Source organism: Carcharhinus amblyrhynchos, chromosome 18 (genome assembly GCF_965287045.1).
Source record: "Carcharhinus amblyrhynchos chromosome 18, sCarAmb.v2.hapA, whole genome shotgun sequence".
Lineage (NCBI taxonomy): Eukaryota > Metazoa > Chordata > Chondrichthyes > Carcharhiniformes > Carcharhinidae > Carcharhinus > Carcharhinus amblyrhynchos.
The window spans coordinates 48,389,653-48,407,729 of NC_137341.1; the positions used below are offsets into that span (position 1 = coordinate 48,389,653).

Below are 18,077 nucleotides of genomic sequence, written 5' to 3' on the forward strand. Positions count from 1 at the left end.
TGATAGCTTATTTTGTCACATCTCCATCCAACACCTATTGTCAAAAAGGGCAAGAAAAAAGAGCAGCAAAAAGGAATGAGTATCAGAAGAGGGGAAGGAAGAGGAGAGAGGAACAGATGCATTAGCAAAACAGAGCCAATCAGCAAAAGGCGGAGGCAAACACAAGATATGGAAATGAAAACTGTGTACACAATTCTAATTTAAATCTTGGCTTCTGGATTTTAAGGTCACGGATCAAGCATTTTTAGTCAAAGTTTCTGGCATGTACGAAAATCCATCACCATGTTCAACTGTTTCCAAACAAACCAGTGAAAATTCTATTTCCAACGTAATACAAAGCATAATCATTGTTTAATTAAGTACACATCCCACTCACCTAAGCCCAAAAACTTTGTGTGGTGGGCAAAAGTCAAAGCGACACGTACTCGTGACATTTTAACCGGCGAGAGCAGCAAGCACCACAGAGCACCGGCAAATTTCCTGCTGCTTAGATTGTTGTGGCCACCCTACTCATCAAGATTCTGGCTTGCATGGTCGCTTCTGGCAGACGGGGAAGATCCCTGCCCCACTGAATGAACCAGGCAGACTGGCCTCGTCAATAAAAATCTTGAATTATAACCTTGCTACATTCTAACTGGTATCTGCCATCTCAGGTAACGTATGCAGGAACTGTAAAGACAGCTTGAAATATTACTATGAAAGAATATCTTCCAATGCATTGGATTTTTTTGTTCCCATTAACTGAATTATTGGAGCTTTGTTAATATAGACAAAAATTCCTCTGCATTGGAAGGTATTTCTTGATAATATTTCATGCTTTACAGTTCTTGTATACATTAACTGGGATAGTGTAATTTTGCCAATTTAAGTAAGAATTGTTTGATTTGATTTATTATCACCACATGTATTGGTACACAGTGAAAAGTATTGTTTCTTGTGCGCTACACAGACAAAGCAAAGAGGAGGAAAGGAGGGGTTGCAGAATGTAGTGTTACTAGTGTCATTGCTAGGGTGCAGAGAAAGATCAACTTAACACAAGGTAAAAAATAGCACATTGTTAGTCAGTTTAAAAGAATTAGAATATAGTTTTAGAAGCTTAGAACAAGAGTAAAAAATAGAGGGCATGTTGAGCACAGCTTGCAAGAAGTCATCATGCTCCGGCGCCATCTTGTGTAAAGGCACCACATTAAATATTTCCTTCAAAGAATACTTTCCAACGCCAAGGAATTTTTTTTTGGTCTAATTAGCAAAGCTCCCAGAGTTTTCTGAAGGGGAAACCAAGAAGGTAACTGAGGGCAGTGCAGTTGATGTTGTCTACATGGACTTCAGCAAGTCCTTTGACAAGGTACTGCAAGGTAGGTTGTTGCATAAGGTTAAATTTCATGGAATCCAGGGTGAGGTTGCTAAATGGATACAAAATTGGCTTGACGGCAGAGGCCAAAGGGTGATTGGAGAGAGCTGTTTTTCAAACTGGAGGTCTGTGACCAGCGGTGTGCCTGAGGGATCAGTGCTGGGTCCACTGTTATTTGTCATTTATATTGATGATTTGGAAGAGAACATAGGAAGCATAGTTAGTAAGTTTGCAGACCACACCAAGGTTGATGGCAGAGTGGACAGTGAAGGTTATCTCGGATTGCAATGGGATCTTCATCAATTGGGCCTGTGGGCTGATGAATAGCAGATGGAGTTTAATTTAGATAAATGCTAGGTGATGCATTTTGGTAGACTGAACCAGGACAAGACTTACTCAGTTAATGGTAGGGCACTGGGGAGAGTTACAGAACAAAGAGATCTAGGGGAACAGACTCATAGCTCCTTGAAAATGGAGTTACAGGTGTGCAGGGTGGTGAAAAAGGCATTCAGCATGTTTGGTTTCATTGGTCAGAACACTGAATACAGGAGTTGGGATGTTTTGTTAAAGTTGTACAAGAAATTATTAAGGCCACACTTAGAATGCTGCGTACAGTTCTGGTCATCCTGTTATAGAAAGGATATCATTAAACTAGAAAGAACGCAGAAAAGATTTACGAGAGTGCTACCAGGATTTGATGGTTTGAGTTATAAGGAGAAGTTGGATAGACTGGGACTTTTTTCTCTGGAGTGTAGAAGGCTGAGGGATGATCTTATAGAGGCCTATAAAATAAGGAGGGGTATAGATCAGCTAGATAGATGTTGACATCTTTTCCCAAAGGTAGGGGAGTCTAAAACTAGAGGGTATACGTTTAAGGAGAGAGGAGAGGGATACAAAGGGTTCAGAGAGGCTATTTTTTCAGACTAGCTTAGGAGTTTAAAAAACAAAAGGGTGGTAAGTTATGCCAAAGGGCTACAAACCTCTATGACTCTCTAAAATAAATGCTGTTTCATATTTGCAAAGGTTGGGGGTACAGTATAAATGTTGCATTGATTTATAGATTTGAGAATAGCTACCTGGCAGAGATGACCTCAAGATATCAACACAGATTGATGAGAAAGCAACAGGAGGAAGTTGTTATTCTACATTTACTATTTCATAAAGCAGTTGGAAATCCCCTTAAGATAAAAACTTAAAATCTAGTCAGTGAATCAGAGAAATAACACTTTCATATTCACTCATTAGATCCCTCCAACTCTTCATCAGATAACTTGATTTTTTTATTATTATTGATTCATGGGACATGGGTGTTGCTGGCTGGCCAGCATTTATTGCCCATCCCTAGTTGCCCTTGAGAAGGTGATGATGATCTGCCTTCTTGAATCACTGCAGTCCATGTGCTGTGGGTTGATCCACAAAGGTGTTAGGGAGGGAATTCCAAGATTTTGATCTGGCGACTGCGAGGCAACAGCGATATATTTCTAAGTCAGATTGGCGAGTGGCTTAGAGGGGAACTTGCACATGTGGTGTTCCCATATATCCATGTGTTCCCGTGTATTTGTTCCAAGGGAAACCACTAGGTGCAAGGCCCATAACATCCCATTGTTTATCCTTCCCCTTATTTGTGATACCTTCTTAAAAACAGTTCCTGATGAATCTTTATAGAACTTACCCTCAGGATCACAGATTTTTTTCAAAGCCCGGCACATCGGTGTCTTTATACGCAAATTGCGGCCTTTGTATCGCACTGTGGTGGCCCTGGTATGAGAAAAATACTCTGAATTACTTTTAACGGAGAAGACAAGACTATTCGACAACATCAGAATTCACTTGACCAAATCATGAAACAACTGTATGGGGTCCAGCAAGGATCCGGTTACCCATCTAAAGTCACAATGGCAAAGAGCTTTCGCCACATGCTCCTATCCTAAAAGTCTAAATCAAAAAAATATTGTATTAGCATGTCTTCAAAGCAGTCAGTTTGGTTGGATCACAAAATCCTAGCAGGGGCTAGAACACAGAGAGAGCATTACAAAGAGAGCAAGATGATCTGCACCCATCCAGCTAACACAACTACAATGGGAGGGATTTTGCAACCTCACTCAGGCAAGGCTCATAAAATCCCGCCTGACGCCGACAGAAAATTCCATTCTGCGAGCCTCGCCCGCCCCGGAAAGGGTGAGGCGATAAAATTCCAGCCAATACCTCCACAAATGCATCCAAGTGCTTTTTGAATGTAGTGTAGTTCTGCCTCCTTCCCATAAGGCTACTCCAGATAATAGTCATTCTGCACAAAGATGTGTTGCCTGACATCAGTCCTGAAGTTGCCTTTAGAAGTTTTTAATTATGTCTTCTTGTCCTGCAGTTGTGGTGGTATTTGAAATTATGCTTAGCATTAATCTTTTCAAGTTCACCTCATATTTTACACGCTTCGCTATAAAGTCCTTTCTCATTATTTTACTTTCAAGGCACATTTTTGTAACCTTTCCTCATCACTCTGCCCTCAGATTTGTCCTGTGCCAAATCCTGCACCAATTTCAAAGTTTAGAAAGTTCCTTTTGCCTTGATGACCAATTATTCCAGGTGTGCCCAATATACTGTTTCAGTGTGACAGCCTCAGATTTATGCTCTACTAATTTGACAGTATTATATTGCTATGTTAATTGGTGCTCTGGTCAGTAAAAACGAAACAGCAAAGCTGAAATAAAAACCAAAAATGCTAGAAACAAGTCAGCATCTGTAGAGTTTGCCATCTATATGTCCCATTTTAGTTCAATACTAAGAGCTACATGCCCCAGTTTCTCTCCAATGCACTTATTATTGCACCACCTTGTAATGAATCACATTGGCCATGGCTCCGTCCACCCACAAATACCATCTAGATCTTTGTTCAATTTTCAGATGCTTTATCCAGATTACTGCTCCCCACTCAACCCAGTAGTTTGACCAACTTAGTGTTCTGAAGCCAGGTTGCTTAGGCAGATTGGAAGCAAGAAACTTCTGCATTTGTCTCCATCCACACAGCACAACACCACTCCCATAAGACACAGGAGCAGAATTAGACCACTTGGCCCATCGACTCGGCTCTGCCATTCAATCATAGCTGATATTTTTCTCATCCCTATTCTCCTGCCTTTTCCCATAACTCCTGATCCCCTTACTGATCAAGAACCTATCTATCTCTGTCTTAAAGACACTCAATGACCAGGCCTCCACAGCCTTCTGGGCAAAGAGTTCCACAGATTCACTACACTCTGGCTGAAGAATTTCCTCCACATCTCTGTTTTAAAGGATCGTCCCTTTAGCCTGAGGTTGTGCCCTCTGGTTCTAGTTTTGCCTACGAATGGAACCATCCTCTCCATGTCCACTCTGCAGGCCTCGCAGTATCCTGTAAGTTTTTTAAGGTGCCTCCGTCATCCTTCTAAACTCCAATGAGTACAGATCCAGAGTCCTCAACCGTTCCTCAGACGACAAGCTCTTCATTCCAGGGATCATTCTTGTGAATCTCCTCTGGAGCCTTTCCAAGGCCAGCACATCCTTCCATTGATATGGGGCCCAGAACTGCTCACAGTACTCCAAATGGGTAGTGATCACAGCCTTATACAGTCTCAGAAGTACATCCCTGCTCTTGTATTCTAGCCCTCTTGACATGAATGCTAACATTGCATTTGCCTTTCTAACTGCCGAATGAACATGCACGTTAACCTTGAGAGAATCTTGAACAAGGACTCCCCTTTGTGCTTTTGATAATGATAAAAATTGCTCTTTTTCAGTAACTTTTTGATATTAAGGTTATGTAATTGTCTTTAAGTTGAATATTATTAAATTTTTTTGGAAGTGAGTTATATCAAAATGCCTTCCCATTGTCTTGAAAAGATCACTTTTTCATAAAGTCACTGTGGTCTGTTAGGCAGGAAAATCACTGACTCAGAAGGGAAATTCTGAGCGCCACAGCGCCTTACATTCGCGCAAATCTTGAGAAGCTACTAAAAGAAATCTTTTCCAAGTCTATCCCCACTTAGCAGTGTTAGGGGTGCACGACAGATTGTTTGATGGTACTATAAACTATGGAGGTCACTTACCCAGCTTGAATTAATTCATTGAGTTTAACTGCATTTTTGTCATCCATGCCTATGAAATAAATACATATCACAGCATTAAATTAGTATGCAATCTCTATTTTTAGAATAAGTTAATTGTTTGCTCCAGGCTACAGTCTTTCTTCAGAATGGGTCTCTACTGTAAAACTCACTTGAAGAGATTCACTAAGCATTTTTCAGAACAAATATATAGGAGTTGATGTCCAAGAAGTTTTTTTTTAAATACTTGAAACAGGGCAACCAAGTGTTTTGATTCACATCGGTCCATCTAACCCAAACACAATCTTGTTCAGATTCAGTGTTCTGAATTGGCGGGAGTCAAATTCAACAGAAGGTCGAACCTTTTAAGGTCATGACGTGCTCCACAAAACAAGCAGCTCACCCGAAAACTATGCGTATTTTGCCTGCATTATTCATCCCATTGGCAGTAACAGGAGGAATATCATGAGCAATGTCCTCACAATTTTCCATTAAGCCAATCGGCACAAAAACTGTAGCACAAAAAGGGCCACCAAGTCTGCATCGATGATTTTCTCTGTGAGCTACCTAATCTAGAAAGCAAAAGTTGGACTATTATAAAAGTTTATTATGTCCTCCGTGATGTTTCCAAGTGCTTCACTGTATACTTTCAAAAAGGGATTCCGTTCCTTCTGTAGATAAACCTACTGACAATTAACATGTAGCAAAATCCCATAAACAATAAATGAAATGCATGACGAGTTAGTCTGCTTTTGCTGAGAGTAGTAGGAGGACATGAGAAGAAATTCCCTGTTCTTCCTCAAATAATCTCACTGGATCCTTTGCATCCATTCAAACAGGCAGACAAGACCTCATTTTACATCTCCATAAAAAAGATGACACTTAACGATGGTAGCCTGCATAACAAAATATTTTCAAGTATCCACTATATAAAGCAACACATGGAATGAACATTATCAGTTGATAGCCCAATGCACACTATGCATTTATACATGGCGAAGATAGCTATTTAAAACCTGGACCAGGAAGTGTTAAAAGTTATCAAAGGCTAAGTTGACATAATATATGGGGCAATTTACATGTCAGGTAAATTGGAATTCCGAAACTATACAACAAAAAACAGGGGGCTTTAGGTGGGGACGAGTTCCTTTTTGAAAGGTGATGGGATTCATTGAGGCTAATATAATGGCGATTACTAATTATCATGAAACAAAATACTATAAGACTATCAATAGTTGCTTGCAATTTCTACAGAGAAGAAACAGGAAACCAAACAACGAGTTCCAATTACAACAAGCTCCCTTCTTATTGAATCACATCAAAATACTCACATCCACCAATTTTTTTGCGAAGTTCACCATAACATATTAGCCCATACAGTTCCTGGGATGATTTCTTCAGTCCTCGGGAAAACACTGCGACAAAAAATACAGTTCATTTTTTTTGAATGGATTAATGTCAGGGTTCTCTGGAAATCTGAAATCACAACAGAAAATGCTGGAAATACTCAGCAAATCTGGTGGCACCTGTGGAGAGAGAAACAATTACATTTTCAGGCCAATGACATTTCATCAGAATCAGATAGTTCTGATATGAGGTCACCGACTGGGTGAGGTTTTCCGGCCTCACTCGTCCCAAAACCGGAAAATCCCACCCAAGGTCAATGGACCTTTCCATGGTCCGCCCTTCATCCGCTTTGATTCCTGTGGCAGGCAGGGTGGTAAAATTCTGGCCGTTAACTCTGTTTCTCTCTCCACACATGCTGCCAGACCTGCTGAACGTTTCCAGCACTTTGAAATTAAAAACAATGAATAGCTTAGTTGATAAAAACAGGAGATCAATGAGTAATACAGACTAGAAGGTCCCAGGTTTGACTCCAAACCTATGCTGGAATTTTGATCGCTACCAGGTTTCCAGCATGGACAGCCTCATCCTGGAAAGTCCTATTCCTGAAGAAAATCAGCTTAGATTTGATTCCCATGGCAGGCAGGGTGACAGAGTATGCTCTAGAAGGTCCCAGGTTTGATTTTAAACCTGGGATTTTGAGCCAAACCAGGTTTCCAGCAAGGACAACATAACCCTGGAAAGTCCTATTCCTGGAAGAAGAAAATCAACTCAGATTTGCAATTCTTGGTCATTATCCATCGATCGCTGCTAGAAGTTACATTGGTGAGAGGAATGTGATCAGATTTAATCACCTCCGAAATTGTAGCCTATTGCCACAATGGCTGCGCTTGCACATTCAGCAAGACTGCCAAAATTGGAGATTTGAGAACAACCAACGCCCAGTGAGCCTTACCCTTCTACTTTCAGAGGGTGGATGGAAGAAGAGCTGCTGAGTAAGTCAGCCAGTCGTGTCTCTTTAATCTACCAAATGGTTAAGAAGAAAGTTACAGCATTTGTTATATCCTAGTGAATTTGGAAGGATGTGGGCGAGAATAAAGGGCACAATGTCTTTCTTTATTTGTTCGTGGGACGTGGGTGTCACTGGCAAGGCCATTTTTTGTTGCTCATCCCTAATTGCCCTTGAACTGAGTGGTTTGCTAGAACATTTCAGAGGGCAGTTAAGAGTCAACCACATTGTCTGTGGGTCCGAAGTCATGTATAGGCCAAACGAGGAAGAGTGCCAGATTTCCTTCTCTAAAGGACATTAGTGAGCTGGATGGGTTTTTACAACAATTGACAACCATTACTGAGACTAGATTCAATCCCAGTTTTTTATTAATTGAATTTAAATTCCACCAGCTGCCACAGTGGGATTTGAACCTACATCACCAGAGCACTAGCCTGGGTCTCTGGATTACTCAGCACTGCTATAACACCACCATCTTTTCAAACCAGAGCTTTTGTTTTAAATGTATGAATTTTGTCAATGTTTGCTAAATCGTAATCCTGGTTGGCCAGATTATTTTGTTTCACTGAAATGGTGAAAATCACACTGAACAGTGCCTAAGAACTACTTGTAGAAACCATGGAGGTGAACTCTTGTGATAGAGCAAAATGGGTGACAAGAGAATTAGCAGCCCATTTTACACACCAATCAATTCTCTTTCCCATTGAGAATATGAAATAACATAGCAGTCAGCCATTCACAATGCCTCCCAACCACTGGAGAAAGCGGCTGGGATTCTCCAGGCCCCCTGTGCTGCTTAAGTGGAGTAAAAAGTCTGACAACACCAGGTTTTAGTCCAACCGATTTATTTGATAGTAAACTCAAGCTTTCGAGGGGACTCCCTCTTCGTCAGGTGAATGGAGAGTTCTCCATTCACCTGACGAATGGACTAAAACCTGGTGTTGTCAGACTTTTTACTGTGTTTAACCCGGTCCAACGCCGGCACAGCCACATCATGACTGCTTAAGTGGCACAGGGGGCCTGGAGAATCAGTGGCTGCCACTTCATGGGATTCATGGTGGGTGCCACAGTCTCCACGCATCTCTGAGGCTATTTTTTTTAGCATCACTAGCTCTGTGCCAGACATCAACGTGGAGCTGATTATCATACTGAAATCAACATTTTGATCTGATTAGCAGGCCCGAGATGGTATTCTCCGGACACGCTAGTGTCTCCCTTCTCTCCCTCGTCGGTAGTGGTTCCCTCTAGCTGCATTCATGACTGCTCCTCACTAATGAGAACCTGACCCCATTGGAGGGAACCGAGGCCATTGAGTCGGGGGTGGGGTGGGCAGCAGCTGCCAATTGGACAGTATCAGCCTGGCATTCTGACACTGCCCAAGGGGTAAAATGGCACTACCTACCGGGGGCAGGGCCTGGGGGGGGTGTGGCAGCGGCGGTGTTGGTGGTGGTGGTGATGAAGATGCACGGCCACTCTGCAAGAGGGTCGGTGGGGAGGGGGCCACACGATATATTGGGGCTACAACAAAGAAAATTACAGGACAGTAACAGGTCCTTTGACCCTCCAAGCCTGCACCAACCATGCTGCCCGATTGAACTAAAACCCCCTATGCTTCCAGTGACCATATCCTTCTATTTCCATCCTATTCATGTATTTGTCCAGATGACCTTTAAAAGTCACCTTCGCATCTGCTTCTAATATCTCCCCCAGCACCGAGTTTCAGGCATCCACTTCCCTCCGCTTAAAAAACTAGCCCAGGGAGGTCCGGGAAGCCAGCGACGAGAAAGGATATAATGGCACTGGAGGGAGTGCACAGCAGATTCATTAGGTTGATTCCGGAGTTGAGAGGGTTGGCTTACGAGGAGACGCTCAGTAGACTGGGGTTATGCTCATTGGAATTCAAAAGAATGAAGGGAGATCTTATAGAAATAAGATTATGAAGAGAATAGATAAGATAAAAACAGGAAAATTGTTTCCACTGACAGATGAAACTAGAACTAGGGGGCATAGCCTCAAAATAAGGGGAAGCAGATTTAGGACTGAGTTGAGGAGGAACTTGTTCACACAAAAGGTTGTGAATCTATGGAATTCCCTGCCCAGTGAAGCAGTTGAGGCTACCTCATTGAATGTTTTTAAGGCAAGGATAGATAAATATTTGAACAGTAATGGAATTAAGGGTTATGGTGAGCGGGCGGGTAAGTGGAGCTGAGTCCACAAAAAGATCAGCCATGATCTTATTAAATACTGGAGCAGGCTCGAGGGGCCAGATGGCCGACTCCTGCTCCTAGTTCTTATGTTCTTAAATAACTATCCCAAATCACAATTTCCAGAATGGAAACTTTATCCCTATACCCAAATTCTCCACTGAGTTTCACCACATCCAGAAATCACTGTTGTGTGCAGCAACAATAAGTTAATTGCTGCACTCAGCCACCTTGGAGGTAACTGGATTGTTCAGGGTTATCACGGAAAAATGAGGCTGTACTGCTAATATGGATGGTTACAGGTTCACTTTCGTCTGTCACATTTTCCCATGTTGAACAGGATGAGCAGATCAATCCTGGGTATAAGCATCTCTGCAGCATGGCTTCTTTGACTTATCCTTACAACACTATTTATCCTCACTAGATTTTGGTGACTGCACATAGATTATCTAGTGAAGTCTAAATCAGATCAATTGGAAAAAACCGACTCAAATTACTAATCCACACAATATAGCTTTAAAGAAAATACAAAAGATAGGCTTTGAGCGTCCAATTACAACAGTTTGATAACCAATGCTTATTTGAAGTTCCTGACAGGAATATCAGAAATCAACATGCTGAAAAATGTAATACCATAAATACAGTATTACCATATTCTTCTGGATGAGAGAATAAAGAACTTGCCATCCTTGATAAGCATAGTTGAATAACCGCTATGGTATTCCATAGTAAATGAATAAACTTTCTACCACACATACAGCAAACCAAGCTAGAACAGGACAAGTGTCCAAATGAACATCACGAGGTTTAAAAAAACAGTAAACAGCAGAGCAAGGATGCAATAATTCTCCTGGAATTGTGTACTCACCATTATTGAAATCGATGTACTTGGAGATCTTGTGCCAAGTACGGTAGTAGAAGTGCCGAACCTGCTCCTTGTTTTTCACCATACTTGCTGGCTTCCCTTTCTTCTTGTACTTCAGAGCTATGTTATTCTGTATTGCTTCAAAATCCTTCCCATGCTATAAAATAAATAACTAGTAAATTAATACTAATGCTGAAATAAGTAGGAACATTTAACTGAAACAAAGATTTTTTTGATTCAGTTGGACAAACACCCAAAAATCGATGATGTCTAAGGAACAGAGCGTCTGTGAGAGGTAAATTGGATAGCTTCCACCTTGCCAATGCATTGAGTTGCAGAAAGTTCCAGCTCATTCAAGATTCAATATCAAACAGGTAGTTAGATGGCATGATCTTGGAGTACTGAGGGAGACGGAAAATGTGTGTGCTGTTGGATGCATCCGCCATGCTTGCAAATGCACTCCTAAAGTAGAATAAGATTAAGGAATAGTGAAGGCCAAAGATGAAATCTTGGAGGATGTCGGAGGTGACTGCATTTTGACAGAATGAAAAGCAGGAACTGGCCTTCATTATTAAAAGAAATCACAAAACAAAAGCAGCAGAGGTAGATGGATCAACAAAATGCTAAATGGAAAATATTAATGTCCTCTTAGAAAATATATTTTAGTAGTTAGATGTAAATGGATAAACTTAGAAAACACTGACGTATGCTCCAGTTAATTGTTAACTGCCTATATATACAACTCATTTGTGCTGGTTGGTTAGGACGAGGAAAGAATATCAGTCGAACGATGTGCAAGTGAGAGAATTTTACAACAGTTAAAATTAACTTATCACAATTTACCTCCTGTACTTTTAACTATTTTTCAAGAGCTTAACATCAATTACAAAATAACACAGCCACTTATAATCACAAATAGCAATTAATGTGATCATCAGTTAGTATTACTACATCAATAACCATCCAATTTCTTCATGGAAAATTCAATTAAAGTGCAGATCTTTATAAAGCATTGCAACAGCCAGGTAAAACTTATCAACTGGCTCCAAGATTTATAATCTGGATTCAGCTTTCCAGTAAAAACTAAAATTGGCAATACAAGACACACAACATGCTGATATCTCAAACCAAGGGACTCTGCAGTACTGTCAAGTGGGCTGCAGGCCCTGTCGGGTGTGTCAGCCTGTGGTTTTATTGCACTAGTTATGGGGCAGGGAGGTATATCAATGGTGCTATGGGAAACTACTAAAATTTAAGCATTTATCCTTTCAGAATACCTTGTAACTCAAAACAATAGCTAATTTTATTTGTTAATCAGAGTTTAAAGCATATGCATTAGAAATCTATACATAGTGACTATAAAATATAGGAGCAGAAGCAGACCATTCAGCCCATCAAGTCTGCTCCCCCATTCAATGACATCATGACTGATCTGTTTTAATCCTCAGATCTGCTTTCCCACCTTTTCCCCATTCCTTTACTGATTAAGGATTTCTCCATCTCAGCCGTGAACACACTTAACCATGCAGCCCTCTGCGATAAAAGAATTCCACAGATTCGCTACTCAGAAGAAATTCCTCCTCGTCTGTATCTTAAATGGGTGAGCCCTTTACTCTGAGATTATGCTCTTTGATCCTAGACTCTCCCGCAAGGGGAAATAACCTCAACATTCACTGTGCCAATCTATTGCAGTTTTAACCCTGGAAACAACTTGTACCTCATACAACCCTTCGAAGAATGAGTTTTTATCCTCTGCGCTCCAGGACTCCCATTGTCTACGAACTTTCTTCTTGTTTCCTTCTTCCTTTTCCCCAGAGATGGATGATAAACTCTTTGCTGCAGTTTTGCTGCCCCCACCAGTGCTGCCGGCAGCAATGCTAGATGCATAACCAGAGGCAGCAGCTCCCCCCTCAGGACCTGCAGAAATAATAAAAACAGTTAATATGTCAACGAATTTTCAGAAACAGAAGTGCAATCTGGGCCCACCTAGACAGTATTTCCCCACTGTATGGATTTCAAACAATAAAGTTAATAGAGTGCAACTTTACAAAATACTTGCATACCAATCGCCTCGAGAACAACTTCTTCCCTGCTGCCTTAGAGTTTTAATGGGTCTACCTTATATTAAGTTGATTTTTCTCTACACCCTAGCTATGACTGTAACACTACATTCTGCAGTCTCTCTTTCCTTCTCCTTCAACATATACTTTGTCTGTATAGCGCGCAACAACACTTTTCATTGTATATTAATACATGTGACAATAATACATCAAATCAAGAAATCAAAATCTTTCTAATCTAATAAATACCTCCATTGAAAACAACCTGAGCCAACTGAAAAATATAGACATTTCAGCAATTCAATGAGTACCCACACAATTAGCCACAGTCCAGTGTTAACCAAGTCTGATATAGATAGCTGGGCTTCTAAATTATTGAGTCATAAAGACCAGGAAGGCATCAGGTTTGATCCCTAATCAATGGTGTTGGTTAATCTCAGTCACAATGGTGCTGCAAATAGGCTGCAGTACTTCCCAGAATTAATGCACAGAGATCAATGTAGTAAACTGATACACAACTCAATCCTTGCTTTGATTCCCAAGTTTGCAATTCCTTTATGTTACAATACTGCAATATAACATCAAGGATAAGGGAGGTATAAAGATATTTTGCAAAACCTTTTCACACAATAGAGTGTTTCAAGTCTGGAAAGCACTTCCTGGAAGCGTGGCGGAGGTAGGTTCAAGAGGGCATTAGATGATTACTTGAATAGAAACAATATGCAGGGATATGGGGAAAAGGCAGGGGAATGGCACTAAGCCATTAGGCTTGTTGGCACAGGTTCTCCAGACATGATGGGCCAAATGGCCTCCTTCTGTGCCATAACAATTCTGTGAGAAGATCTTGGTACATTTCAAAATCACCTGTGACAACAGTGCTGTTTGTAGCCACACCTGCCAGATCCGTTGTCACGATATGCCATGCTTTTTTGTCTTGTGCCATCCTCATATTCACTAGACTCGTCTGCAACTGCTGAGACATCCATCATCCAACCATGCCGAAGCCAACTCCTCCTTCCTGCTGCACTCAATTTTGCCCTCTAGAAGGGGGCCTCAGTAGCTTTTCAACTCTGATCCGATGGCTGAAATGCTGACATTATCTTTTCCGAATGGCACTTTTCAGAGTTCTTTTTGCTCTTGCAATTTATAGCGCCTCTGTGTTTTACTATCTGTACATGGAATTATTAACATACATCTTAGCATCCACATTTCAAAGGCCCCTATTCATTTCCATAGACCTTTACTTATTGTTCAGGTTTCTGAGCAGAAAATAAAATGGGTAAAATGTAACATCTTGAGTTTTCTTTTCCCCTCCTAAAAGCCTGAATTTCTGTTATTCCATATCCTTAAACTTCAAAAAATTACTACTATCTATCCTTCTTTTAACTTCTGTACCACATCTGTCATCTTGTGTTATCACTTATCCTAAATGGACAGACTTATCTACTTGTTCCAGTGTGACATCATCCACTTCAAACTTCAATCTAATTCCTTTCTTACAACTACCCTTGTTTATGATTTTGATTTTTTGATGTTCAGACTCAATCTAGGTTCTCAGCTTCTAGATTTTACTTGATGTATGGTATTTTGTAGTGTCTTCCCAGATGCTCCAATTAGCGTTGTGTCATCAGCGTGCCACACGTTTGTTTTGTTCTTGTCCCCAGTCTTTATCCCCAAAGCACAGTAAATTCTCTGAATATTTGTTCAGTGTGTAGATGGAATACTCAAGGCAACAGTATGCGTCTTGTTGTACTCCTGTCTTCACTTGAAAGATGTCTGTTTGTCCACCTTCTAGCCTGATGCTTGCTATTTGGTCCCAATACAGGCTCTGGATAAATTTCACATTCTTTCAATGTCACAAATCAGCAACATGTCTACTACCTTTTGGCGATACACGTAACACTCTGCATCAGAAATAATATTCTAAAATCAAGTAACTTACCACTTTCACTCTCACTTTGAGCATAAAACATAACACACAAGGAATTTGTGGGGTGCAGGTATTATCTAATTGTCAGACTCAATATCATACTACACTTAGGGTGGTATGGTGGCACAGTGGTCAGCCCTGTCGTCTCATAGTGCCAGGGACACAGGTTCCATCCCCAGCTTGGATCACTGACTACGTGGAGTTTGCACGTTCTCCCTATGTCTGCATGGGTTTCCTCCGGGTGCTCCGGTTTCATAAGAACATAAGAAATAGGAGCAGGGGTAGGCCATCTAGCCCTTCGAGCCTGCCCCGCCATTCAATAAGATCATGGCTGATCTGTCATGGCTCAGTCCGCACAGTCGCACAGTCCGAAAGACATGCTGGTTACGTGCATTGGCCATGCTAAATTCTCCCTCAGTGTATCCAAACAGGTACTGGAGTGTGGCAATTAGGGGATTTTCACAGTAGCTTCATTGCAGTGTTAAACTTGAAACCTCTGAGCACGATGCTCAGTCACACACTGAATTCTATCATATCCAATGGGTCGTCATATTGTGCTCACTAGAATAAATTAAAAGTAAATAAAGTCCTTCCGTGTTAATTCAAACACAGCATCGTATTTCAAAAAATGTATGTTTTAGTTGTAATGAGTAATTTAAGATGAACAAGCATGAGCCACCTTTTGTCATGGACCTCCATCTGGTCTCATATTATTCACATAGCTTTTACCAAAGAAGGGTATTTTCACAGTGGACAAATCTCTGAGATATTCTTCTGAATATATAACCAAAATAAAGTTTACCATTAATGCCAACATGAAACCGGGACTTTGAAAACATTAATAGCACCTAACATCATTGTCAGCAAACTCTGTGGAAAGTGCTGGACAATATTGTTACTCCAGCAGCCAATGACGAGAATGTTCTCAGGCACTGGACTCAAAGTTAACTCTGTTGCTATCCCCACACACCCTGCCAGACCTGCTGGAGAGAGAAACAGAGTTACATTTCAGGTTGATAACGTTTCATGAACTGGAAATGTCAACTTTCGATTTTCTTTTGCCACAGATGTCGTCTGGCCAGTTGCATTTCCAGGTTTTATTTCAGATTTCTAAATTGACAGTACCTTACATCTGTTATAATAAGAATGATCCTACTACAGCTGACAGTGGGGTTAATAAAGTCGATTTGCAAACAAAGGAGGGATCCCAATTTTATGAAGACAAAACAGTGAATCTGCATTGGCTTGTTTGCTCCTACTCTGTTTGGATCACACCAGGCACGTTCCCATCAATCACAACACACTACTCTTACGAAGGTTGGTGCTGATTGTAAATTCTGATCATTAGTACTGTCTTCAGTGCTACTAATTAATCTAAAAGGCAGACATGAGAAAGCAAAACTGCATGTATCTGAAATGAGCAAAAGATTAATCCTACCTTATTTTAAATGATTAACTGATTGGTATTCAAGTTGTCATATTTTCCCAAACAGGATAACAAATAGGCCTAGAGGCTAGTAAAAGGGAGGGAGTTGCAGAGGCATCGGGTCTCAATCTTAGTGAGAAAGGAGATGTGCTCTCAGACTTATTGTTTGAAGTAAGGGTGGAGAAGTCAGAGGAGATGGGTTTAAGATGGGTTGGCAATAGAGAAAATAAGGTGAGGGTCATGTTTGCATTCCAGAATGAGCAAATGAGAGCAGGATCTAACAGGGCTTTGTGTGGTCTTGCCAGATCTGCTTTCCGATTGTTGAAACCGGTTGTTCACCATATCCTTTCAAATCTGCATTCCTTGGACTTCTCCAATTTCTACAGTTTATATATTAAATAATATCCTTTAACTTTATAATAGAAACCCAGTAACAAACAACACTGAAGAAACATGTATTGAACATGTCCTTTTAGCTTCTTCCAAATGTGTCAAAAGTATACATCAGAGACTTAATTTATTCATTCACAGGATGTGGGCCTCACTGCCACGGTCAGTATTTATTGTCCACCCTTAATTGCCCTCAAAAACATGGTGGTGATCAACCTTCTTGTATGACTGCAAATACACTGGTTTGGTACAACTGAGTAGCTTGCTTGGCCAGCTCAGAGGACTGCCAAAAGTCAACCATACTACTATGGTCTGGAGTCACATAAAGAACAAAGAAAATTACAGCACAGGAACGAGCCCTTCAGTCCTCCAAGCCTGCACCAACCATACCGCCCAACTGAACTAAAACCCCTACCCTTCTAGGGACCATATCCCTCCATTCCCAACCCAATCACGTATATGTCCAGACACCTCTTAAAAGTCACTATTGTATCTGCTTCCACTACCTCCCCTGGAAACAGGTTCCAGGCACCCACCACCCTCCGTGTGAAAAATGTACCTCATACACCTCCTTTAAACTTTGCCCCTCACATCTTAAACCTATGCTCCCTGGCAATTGACTTTTCCACCCTGGGGAAAAAGCTTCTGACTATCCACTCTGTCCATGCCCCTCATAATCTTGTAGACTACTATCAAGTCGCCTCTCAACATCTGAGATTCCAGTGAGAACAAACCAAGTTTCTCCAACTTCTCCTCATAGCCAATGCCCTCCATACCAGGCAATATCCTGGTAAAACGCTAGGCCAGGTAAGGATAGCAGATTGTAATAAATGCAAAATACATTGCTGGAATCTGAAACAAAAACAGAAAAATGCTAGAAAATTTCAGCAGGTCTGACAGCATCTGTGGAGAGAAAACAGATCTAGCACTGAGTCTACATAACACTTCGTCAGAGCCAAAGATAGCAGATTTCCTCCCATAAAAGGACAGTTTAATGTTTTCCCAAATGACAATCCAGCAGTTTCAGTCACCATTACTAATGCTAGCTTTTTATTCCGGATTGTATTTAATTAACTGAATCCAAATTACCACGGAGAAGCTTGAAATCATGTCCCCACATCATTAGTCCACACCTCTGGCTAACTAAGCCAGTAACATAATCAATGTGCTACCATATCCGCATTGAATGCATTGCTGTAACGGTTTGTAACCCGTATAATTTCAAATATAAAATGCATGAGAAATATTTTGCAATAAGCAGTATTATGAGACTTTCACATTAAAAGGCTAATGTCATACAAGGGACCAACAGAAAAACAATTACAACCGCAGCAGGAAAGCAGCTTTTATCAAGACCAAAAGCAAGTCTTGCCAAGACTAAGTAACAGCAAAAGCGTGTAATTAATCTGTGACTGGGGA

General features: G+C 41.0%; 1 protein-coding gene across 4 annotated transcripts in view; it reads right to left on the bottom strand.

The window, feature by feature from the left end:
- cramp1 (cramped chromatin regulator 1) overlaps positions 1 to 18,077 on the bottom strand; it is a 59,660-nt gene that overhangs the window by 31,027 nt on the left and 10,556 nt on the right. For all 4 annotated transcript variants that reach the window (XM_080206976.1, XM_080206978.1, XM_080206977.1 and 1 more), the window contains exons 3-7: positions 12,570 to 12,769; positions 10,856 to 11,009; positions 6,762 to 6,845; positions 5,434 to 5,482; positions 3,024 to 3,109 (exon numbers count right to left, since the gene is read on the bottom strand). In XM_080206976.1, coding sequence (XP_080063102.1) covers positions 3,024 to 3,109; positions 5,434 to 5,482; positions 6,762 to 6,845; positions 10,856 to 11,009; positions 12,570 to 12,769 — 573 coding nt within the window. The remainder of the gene's footprint in view (positions 1 to 3,023; positions 3,110 to 5,433; positions 5,483 to 6,761; positions 6,846 to 10,855; positions 11,010 to 12,569; positions 12,770 to 18,077) is intronic.